Genomic DNA, 10,315 nt, shown 5'->3' with positions numbered 1-10,315 from the left:
CATACACACATACACACACATACACACACACACACACACACACACCATAACGTAACTGTGACTGGCTTGGTGCACCTCTAGTAGAGAGTGTACTCAACATCTTTCATATACATTTTAGAATCTGTCTTCAACAGTTCAGGCATGTTCTAGTCTGGTGGCACAGGGACATTTTAGCTGACATTATTTGGATAATTGGTCAGTTTTATATAACATCCTTGCTAAACCCACACACCTGTCCCTGCTTGCCACTGTGACTCAGTCAGAATTCCTCCTTTATTCAGTTCTCCATTGTGATGTTGAGGTTAAGAAAATCAGAAAACATAGGGCTAGAAACTAGAGCCTATTTGGGAGCATAGTAAGATTACTGATAATGGTCCTCACTAACACTTGCTCAGTATGAGCCAGAACAATGTTAAACACTTTTAAAGCCAAGTTCATTCCCTTCTCATAGGGATACAAGCAAGTAGGCATTTTTTCTTTCCTTTAAAGACACAGTGAGTGGTTGAGTTGAGATTTGAACCCAACTGTCTGATTTCAAAGCCAGTAACTCTTTTATAATCTTTTATAATTGGCCATTTTGTAAGCAAGAGAAATAGAACATGCTGCTGGCTCTAACGGAGTGTGCCATCCAGCTGGAGACAAAGGGCTAGAAAACACCAAGGATGAGTAAATATCTCACAGTGCTTTGCAGCACCTCAGTGTGTAGTCTCTGGTGATGGAGGGTCTGTGTAGTAGTCACCTGTTTCCATGCCTCTCTCTTTATAGACTTTGGACTTGTAGCGGGAATGAATGAGCCGTATTTACTGTGCTTGTCTCAGCCTAATGCCTTGCTACAAGTAGTGAGTACGTGGAAGTGGAGCTCTTGGGCTGAGAGTCGGGTGGTGGTGGGAGTAGGGCTTTCCTAGAATGCAAATGAAATGCTGGAAGGCCAATGTGGGCGGAGTCACTGAAAGGGACCCTGGAGGAAGATGGCTCCAGAGGTGCGGAAACATTGTACGGCTCCTCGCCCTTTCTGTTTCCCTCTCCTTTAATTTTGGACCTCGTGAATGTTTATTTTTTAAAGCAATTAAAATTTGAGCTCCTTCCCTGGCTCCCTACAGCCTCCAAATATCTCAGTGTTGTCTTTTGCTCAAGTCAAAATGCAAAAGGGATTGCAATCAGAACCAGCAGCAGTCCTATAGAAAGCCACAAATGGAGGCTACACGTTCTTAAAATCTCTGTTACTGGGATAAATGTGGTGGTAAACACCTTTAAACCCAGTAGTGGGGAGGCAGGGGCAATTGGATCTGAGTTTGAACATAGCTTGGTTTATATAGTGAATTCCAGTACAACCAGGACTATACGGAGAGACCCTGTCCCCCCTTCCCCAAAAGAAAGGTAAAACATTTCTAGTACTCATATTCCCAAAAGTAAACTTGGCTGCAGTAGGTTTACATGTGACCATTCCCCAAATTTTCATGTGTTGGAAGCTTGGACCCCAGTGTTGGGGTTGGATATGGTGAAGCCTGGGGAGGGGCCTTGATTGGAGGAACCTTAAGCCATTGGTTAATTATAGTTAACCTCAACCCGATATACCAAGACATTCCTATTTCCATCGTATTAGTACAAAATTACTAAACAAGCACTTTACATTCTAGCCTGCCATCTATCTTTAAAAGGTAGTGTGGATTCAGCACACACTATGCATTGCAGTGTGTACTAGACTAATAGCCAGGCTCTGAGGCCACATGTGGCTAGCAGCTGCAGTAGCAGGCAGGCAATGCCTCCCTTAGGAAGTGATAAGGCGCAGCCTTTCTCTGGAGTAAGTGGTGAGGGGGTGGAGTGTGGTGGAAGAAGATTGCGACACTCTTGAAAAGGCAAGTCTGCGGCTCTTTCAGCATTCAGGTGGGAAAGACCATTTCTTAACCCTTTAAAACCCACATTCCCTCCTATAAATATGAAAAAAATTCTATAATTTCCTACTTGAAAACTCACACCAGCAACTTCCACTTTTCACAAGAAGACATCCTGCTAATGGGGTTTGTGAATTTACTTTTGAACTGACACGTCTTGTGTCCCTGCACTGAGAATCACGAAAAGGGTTGCAGACATTCATAGACAAGATGGAGGCAATCCCATACCAGGTTTGTAAACTGGTCCTCACAGGCCATTCGAATTAGTTCTGCTGTAGCAGGGCTGTTTATGGCCCAAATCGGGGACAAGCCTCTTTCCTTGCGAGCTGCAGCCACAGCAGCAGCAATAGCGAAGAACACAGAAGAGCCCAGAAACATTCCAGCTTCACCGAGGCCCTGGAGATGTGGGGAGAGAAGTCAAAATGAGAAGCCTTTTAGAAACCTTGCTCTGGACAGGGACAGGGACATGGGGGCAGGGAAGCTGGCCTGAGCTGACCCAGTGCTTCTGAAGGGGGGAGGTCCCCTCCTTTAGGTTTGTGTTTCCTTGCAGCAATCTTGCTGGTAGGTAGGTAGGCCCTCTGACAGCTTATGTGCTGTTTGCTTAGCTGTGCCCAGTACCTGAGCCATGCAGGGGTACAGCTAATGCTTGTTCCACAAATCCACCAAGGACTCAGCGTGCATTTTTTTTGTTGTTGCCTCTTGCCTTTTCCTAACCATACCCTACTTGGGATCATTCTTTTCTGAAGATGACGGTCTTTCCAACCACCCTTAAGATCCATCCCAGAACAGTCTGAACTCTGCTACAGGGCCAGTTTCTGTTTGTTTAGGAAGCCGGTTGGGCCTCAAAGGAACCCCATTCTGGTGGAAAGTTGGCCAAGGTGATAATCCTGATGCTGGCTACACTTTCCAAATGATGAGAACCTGGCCAAGGCCTGGCATGCCCGTGTCCAAGGGGACCATGTGGTTGCAGCTGAAGCTACCCACTGTGCCAACAGGGCTTTGAAGGGATGAAGATGGTATAGAAATACCTTGATGAATGACTGACAATCTTGGTGGGGCCCATGCCAAGGATTTATCCTTCTTAGTCTGAATTAAATCAATGACGGGGTTCAAGAGCTTTCCCAAGATACAGAGAGCACTACAAAGAGTTCAAGTTTTATCAAAGCACACCAGTAGACTCTGACGTGTTCCATGGAGGATGGTGTCTGCCATTGAAATTCTATGAGTTAGAAGTCTCCTGGAGTAAAGCTTGCCACTGTGCTGTGTTGATCCAACACTCATAATCCTGTTCTGAATGGAAGCCATTGTCTCATATGCTGTGGGGTGTTCTTCTGACTGCCTGTACAGGCTGACTCACAGCAGACTGCAAAGGCAGGAGGTAACTGAACTCTGTGGGGTGTAGGCAGCCTTCCACTGATGGCTAGAGATGAGGGGACCAGAACCTGCAAGGGCAGCTCTGATTGAATGTATATCCAAGTAGGAGATAGTTGTCCAAGGAAGTGAGTGAAACAAAACATAAAATGTACGCCAAGACAGGATAGTCGTGGTCTCCTGCATGAACCGAGAAGGCAGAGGTAGCTTTTCCTGAAGAGATGACGAATGAGGTGAGAGGGTGCTTGCCAGGTGAGGAAGGAAGATGAATCCCAGGCAGTGTGTAGTTTGTGCATGAACTTTATGGGCTTGGTACCCATGCATTTGTTTAAATACTGATGTAGGCATCTCTGGGAAAGTTCATTATACATGTGATTAGCATTGGCTTTAAGATATTACTAGCTTTGGTGGTATGTGTGAAGTCCTTAAGGACAAAACAAGTTTCTTCCAGGAAGGAGGAGTGATTCTGCCTCAGGGCCTCAGCACAGAAACTCTACCTGACTTTCTAGCCTGCTGCCCCAGTGCCCTACAGATCTTGAATTTGTCAATTCTACAACTATATGAGCCAGTTCCTTAAAATAAATCTCTGTGTACATGTACAGATGGATATACACATATATGTGCAGATTCACATGCAAATTTACATATTGATATGCAAGCATATATACATAACACACACACAACATCTGCATGTATGTGTATCTACAATACCCAGATAGAGCCCATTGGTTCTGTTTGTCTAGAGAACTCTGATACAGCTGACATTCAAAGGCATCAGGAAGAGAGAAGAGCTGGTTTAATCCAAGGGGCTGAAAAAAGCTACGTGGCTTCCTCATAGAAAGAATGGTATGAGCAGTCTCAGGAATGATGGGAAGGGCGGACTATGCAGGGCTCTGGGAGCCATGTTAAGAGCTGTGTCTTATTATCAACTCAAGGGAAGACACCAAAGGATTCTCACTATGAATCACAAGACTTTCTTTCTAGTCTTATATTCTGTGGTTAATTTGTTATTTTAACATATCAAGTATGCCTTAACTCACATAATATGCCAGAGAAATTCTTCAAGCAGTAACTAACGCTGAAGACTGGAGAGGTAGAGGATCCTTGGTAGAACGAGGATCTAGGGCCTTTGAAGAAATTATTGAGTTGCTCATTGCTCCACCTATTCTTGTCCAGCCAGGCTGTCAGGCTTGTCCTCATCAATAGTTGTTCCTTGGCAGTAGAAACCAACAGGTTCTCATGCCATAACCCTTTGACCTTGATGGGCCAGGGAGATTGAGATGGGAAAAAGGGATCTTGTGACTGTGTTTCTCTACAGTCATGATTGAACGGGTGATGGGAACATGTTATGAGAAATGTGTCATTGAGCAATTTTATCATTCTTCAGCTGCACAAGAAGACAGTTACAAGGTCACCAAGCTATAGAGTCTGACACATTTGCCTTTGCGTAGGTGGTCTGTCATTGGACCAAATGTTATTACATGGCAGGTGACACTCCTTCACAGTACTGGTGAGCCTTCCCACATGTGTCAGACTACTTATGCCTTCCAGCAACTGGGGGAGTGAGTGCCTTGCACAGGCTTAGGTGGCTTCAGTGGCAGAAGTGGGATCAGGTTTTGACCACACAGCTTAGGCCCCCCCCCACACACACACCTCGGCAGGATGCTCCTGAGAAGGCAGAGTGCCTAGACCTAGGGCAGAGGGATTAACATTATAACCAACCAAGAGTCTATGTAACCCTCGAGAAACCTAAGTATACCAGGCTCTAGAGGTAATTTGTCCCTAAGAAACTATTCAAACTCCCAGAGACTGGCAGTGTGAGCTAGAACTTAATTTATGAGGAGAAACTAGACTTATACACACAGTGGCTGCTGACTTCCAGTCATCAAATCCAAAAGGGAAGCAGCTGGTGATCAAAGGCTCCTTGAGAGGCTTAAGTCAGCCAGAAACATATAAATGACTGTCCATATGGCCACCAGGAAAGCCTGGATGAACAATGCCATAACCTTGACCCCAGAGATTGTGTCTTTCATGCTTAAGGCTAAAGCAGCATATTCAGGTGTTTGCAAGTATCTGATGAATGAATGAGACAGCAAATGAATACCGAGATAGATAGAATCAGTCAAAGATGAGCTCACTTATTAGTTAAGACAATGGCACAGAGTGATTTGCCTAATCTTTATTGTCAACACAACTGGATTTAGAATCACCTAGAAAACTGTTGAGGCACACATCTTTGGAGATGTTTGTGAATGCGCCCCCAGAATTAATTCAGGGGGTAGAGAGATCTGATTTCAATATGGGTTGCACCATTCTGTGGGTTAGAGGCTCAGATAAAACAAGAGGGGAACAAAGGGAAAGCAAACAGTCAGAATGTCCATTTCTCTGCTTCCTGGCTACTAGGATGTGAACATCTTTCCCTACCATGATGAACTGGATCTTCTGAAGCCATGATTCAAAACCAAGTCTTGCTTTTGTTAAGTCCTTTCTGCCAGCTATTATTGTCACAGATGTACAAAGGTGACTAACACATCTAAGTGACATTAGCAGCTAACATCATCCTCAGTTGGCTTTAAACAGGCCACTGCCAAACTGCATGGATAGCATCCTTAGCCTTTGCATTTCTACAAAGCCTTACTTCCCTTGTCACATCTGAGATGTGGAAACTGGGACTCAGGTAACTTGCAGGGATGAAACTGGGCCACACACCCAAACGTTATAGCATGCCCTGCTGTATTTACTATCAGTTTCTCCTGCACAACGCTGTGTCTACTGGTTACTATTATTTGAACAAGTGTGCCTAAGCTCATGTGCTGACAACGTATTCTCTATATGTGGTGAAGTATAACATTTAGGAGATGGTTAGGTCGTCAGGGCTCCACCTTCATGAATGAATTAGTGCTATTGCAGGTGTGGGTATGTTACAGAGGTGAGCTTGGCCTTTTTCTCTGAATCAATATGCTGTATCTTCTGCTGTGGTATAAATGCAGCAAGAAGTCATCACTAGGTGTGGCTTGTTAACTTTGGACTTTGCAGGCTTCAAGATGCAAATAAGTTTCTTGTAACTCACCCAGCCTCTACTGTTATGATTAGCAATGCAAAGCAGATTAAGCCACCCCCACCTGGCTTTTCCTGCTGTTCAGGTTACAGGGTGCGTTTTCCCATCTCCTGTCCTGCTATTTTGTGTTGAGCAATCTTACCGGTGTCTGCCTGTCCTTATTATGCAGTGGTTCCCTGTTGCCTTAGAAGATTTTCCCTCTTTCTTCTGGCTGGGATGAGGAAACTGTGTGTCTTAGGTATTCACACTTCTGAGTGCAGTCCTACGCTGATATTGATATTTTGATTGATGATGGACAGGATATGCAACAATGGTCCCGAATGTCTATAAAGGAACTCAAGAATTGTTTAGTGACATCGTGACAGTGTGACGATGCACCATTGCACCATTTGTTGTCCAGGAGTTTGCTGTGAAGATGCTGATCTAGACAGAAGACTGCCCTGTCAGTTGTAAAGAAGTACAACAGTACAAGTACACAGAGTAAACGATACTTGGTAATAAACTGCTGTGCTTTGGCTTAGTTTCCCATGATTTGCTGCTACTTTAGAATATACATTTTTATTTTGAAAAGCTGACTAACACGGAATGCCATGTGCCACGAGCCATTGGCAGCAGCCTCATGGAGTCTGTGTTCACTGTGTCCCAGATACATATAGGGTCCATGTTAAGTGACAGGTGCATAGCATTTAAGTTTATGTAATACATGGTACATTATTCATACTGAAGCACTGGAGAAGCACCCCAAACATATGCTGAACACACAGTCTATCCACACATGAGAATGAGGTTATTAAAAGCCACAAACTCACTGAGGACAAATGCCCCTCAGGGGCAAGCACTGTGGCCAAAGGACAGATGGACAAGCCAAATCCTTCAAGTGAGGTTCCCTCTTCTCTCCTATAACATGGCCTCAGTGGGAAGGGTGCAAGGTGTGGTGAGGAGGAGAAGCTAGGAGGCAGCTATGGATAGTGTTCTGGGTCAAGAAGTATCTTCTAGTCTACACTTGCCTTGGCTGAAAATAAACGCCTGAACAGGTGGACCATAGAGAGAATTGTGAAGTGTCATTGGCCTTCTTCCTGTGACTGTGAAACTGTTCAAGGCAACAGTTTCTTAAGATTGGCCACAAGATGGATTATTCCAGGATTACAAGAGTATCAGCAGTATACGGCTGTTAATGTCCTTATGAGGGTCCAGAATAGGTGCATCCTCTTGGGAAGAGGAAGAGCAAGGAGCACATGTTCATGGTCCTGAGCAGAGCCTGCAGCAGGCTCAGCCTTGTAAACACACACACACACACACACACACACATACACACGCACGAATGCACACTCTCACACACACGCCACACGCACTCACGTGCACACTCTCACATACACAGACATGCACACACACACACACTCATACACACTCACACACACGCATGCATGCACACACACACACACTCACACACATTCACACAGCCTTTTGCAGTGTGTTCCTTTGCCTAGGCTTCCTGCTGTCTATATCACAGAGATAGATTATTTCAATGCTATGAAAAATCGATTTTGGAAAAATATATTGTGACCTACTTAATTTTAATTTAATGAGGAAGACTCTGTGTGTTCATACACGCTTCTAGTTCTTGAGCTTTTTATGAAGTCACTGAAATCAAAAGTTGTTCAGTCCGAGACTTATTCTGGAATGGTCTTAAACTCATGACACTGGATAAGGCAGAACAAAGATGTTACACCTCACTCCATATTGCTTACAAGACAAATTATACTGAGCCTACATCTGACATGAAATAGTATATGCACTATTGAGAACAGTGTTTCATCAACTTTTTTGTATTACAAACCATGGTCATATCTACAGGTCATATTTTCTAGTAGTATATATCAGTGTGTAAGAGGTATATGCACACATGACATCTAAGAAATAAATCTTTTTTCTTATTGTGTAAAAAACATTTTGATATTTTCTTTTATTAAATTTCATTAAATTGGTAATTTGTGACTTAGTAGATTAATTTTATGATTCTCTCTGTGGCTGTTCACAATATTGGAGGTTCTCTCTCTCCTCTCTCCTCTCTCTCTCTCTCTCTCTCTCTCTCTCTCTCTCTCTCTCTCTCTGTGTGTGTGTGTGTGTGTGTGTATAGAAAATAAAAAACCCTCAGTTCAACCTACCTAACATTTAGTAGATGTCCCTTGTGTTTAGCCCCTGTTTTGGGACTGAAAGATACAGATGATAAGACAGCCTTGTTTCCAAAATGCTTACAAGCTAAGTTACTAGTAGACAAAGGTTTTGCAGGGAACACCTATAGAATGACATTTAAAGCTGGCAGAGAAAGAGACATCATCAGTAAGAAAAAGTAGAAGGAGGCACACAGGAGTGGGAAATGTTGTGGACCCAAGGGGACAGAGAGAGGGGCCAGTAGGAGAAGTTCAATGAGAAGTTAGTGAGGATAAGAGATAAAGAGGTCTTTCCCTGTATCCAGTAGCACTGAGGTCTCTGGGGACAGTTGTTTAAATAGCACAGAGAGAGTGGGGGTTGGGGGGGGAGATCACAGAGTTGAAAAGGTTATATACTTTTTTTTTTTTTTTGGTTTTTCGAGACAGGGTTTCTCTGTGGAGCCCTGGCTGGCTTGGAACTCACTCTGTAGATCAGGCTGGCCTCAAACTCAGAAATCCGCCTGCCTCTGCCTCCCAAGTGCTGGGATTAAAGGCGTGTGCCACCGCCGCCCTGCTGGTTATACACTATATTAACACACTTAAATCGAGTGTGATCTGAGGCCAGTGTGTAAAATTGACTGTAGCTCAGAACTACGCCTTGGCTTTATTTGCATTGCTCTTTTCATCTCATCCATCCTTTCAGGGCTTCTGCACATTACAAACTGTGACCAGCTCTCCAGTTCTGTAGCTGGAAAGCATCAGCATTACTATTCAAAGCAGGATGAGAATCCAGCCTTTTTTTTCATTCGTGATACTGGGGAAAGAAAGTAGGAGCTCCTGCATGCCAATCCAGTGTCCCACCACCCAGTTCCATCATCACTCTTCAATCCATCTTCCTTGGCTAATCATTAACGGAATGAAGCCTGACCATATATACTTACCTTAGAAGAGTAGATGGCTTTTGAGTTTTGGGTTGGTGTCAACAGTGATACATGGAATTCTTCTGGGATGTCGGTAACTGATGCTATTTTGTACTGGTGTGGACCACGGGTATATAGGACTCCTTCAGGTGAATATTTCAGTTCCTCTAGAGTATAAAGTCCAAGACCTTGAACAAATGCCCCTTCAATCTGAGACACAGAAAGGAGTGAATGTCACTTTTATAATGTGCTGACTTTCTAAGCACCGGCAAAGGCTGTCTTTCTTTTACTAGTGATTCCCTCTGGAGTCTAGGTCTCTTAGCTCTCTGTATTCTACCTGCAGATGTGAACAATGGCTACCAAAACCCCTGGGTAGATTTCAGAAAACTATCAGGACTTGTTGTAAAAGACAATAATGCTTATTTTTAATGGTCGGATGAGTCATTGGCTTAGCCGTGATTTTAGAGACAGATGTCTGATGTCCCTGTGGTCCACTGCTTGTAACAAGCTATTTATACCCCCAATCTTTCAATGGATAGAAAGATAGCTTTTTGCCTAGTTACTAAAGTGTCCATTCCGGGTATGGTAGCAAGGTCTTGGATCTTCTCTTTCTCAGGAGAGAATCTCTCAGCACATATCATTAGCAATGAGTTTGTATCCCACAATCTGTGCCCTGTTTGTCTCATTTCAAAGTCTAAATTCTAACATCATTTGTTTATTGCTTCTTAGTTCAATAGCTATTTGAATTGAGTCTCACTCCATAAAAATAAGAACCAAAGGCAGTTTTTCAATTAGTGGTCAATGGGGAGAGCCCAGTCTATTGTGGGCAGTGCCATCCCCGGGCTGGTGGTCCTGGGTTCTATAAGAAAGCAGGCTGAGCAAGCTATGGAAAGCAAGCCAGTAAGCAGCAGGCCTCCATGGTCT

At 43.9% G+C, this 10,315-nt stretch overlaps 1 protein-coding gene across 1 annotated transcript in view; it reads right to left on the bottom strand.

Annotated features, from left to right (window-relative positions):
* LOC114619740 (aldehyde oxidase 3) overlaps positions 1-10,315 on the bottom strand; it is an 81,773-nt gene that overhangs the window by 3,420 nt on the left and 68,038 nt on the right. Inside the window, exons 33-34 of the mRNA XM_028765649.1 lie at positions 9,413-9,601; positions 2,121-2,288 (exon numbers count right to left, since the gene is read on the bottom strand). Of these exons, the coding sequence (XP_028621482.1) occupies positions 2,121-2,288; positions 9,413-9,601 (357 nt within the window). The remainder of the gene's footprint in view (positions 1-2,120; positions 2,289-9,412; positions 9,602-10,315) is intronic.

The sequence above is a fragment of the Grammomys surdaster genome, unplaced genomic scaffold (genome assembly GCF_004785775.1).
Source record: "Grammomys surdaster isolate TR1022 unplaced genomic scaffold, NIH_TR_1.0 165, whole genome shotgun sequence".
Taxonomy (NCBI): Eukaryota; Metazoa; Chordata; class Mammalia; order Rodentia; family Muridae; genus Grammomys; species Grammomys surdaster.
Note: the sequence above shows the minus strand (reverse complement) of the source record. Positions and strands in the feature narration are given on the sequence as shown.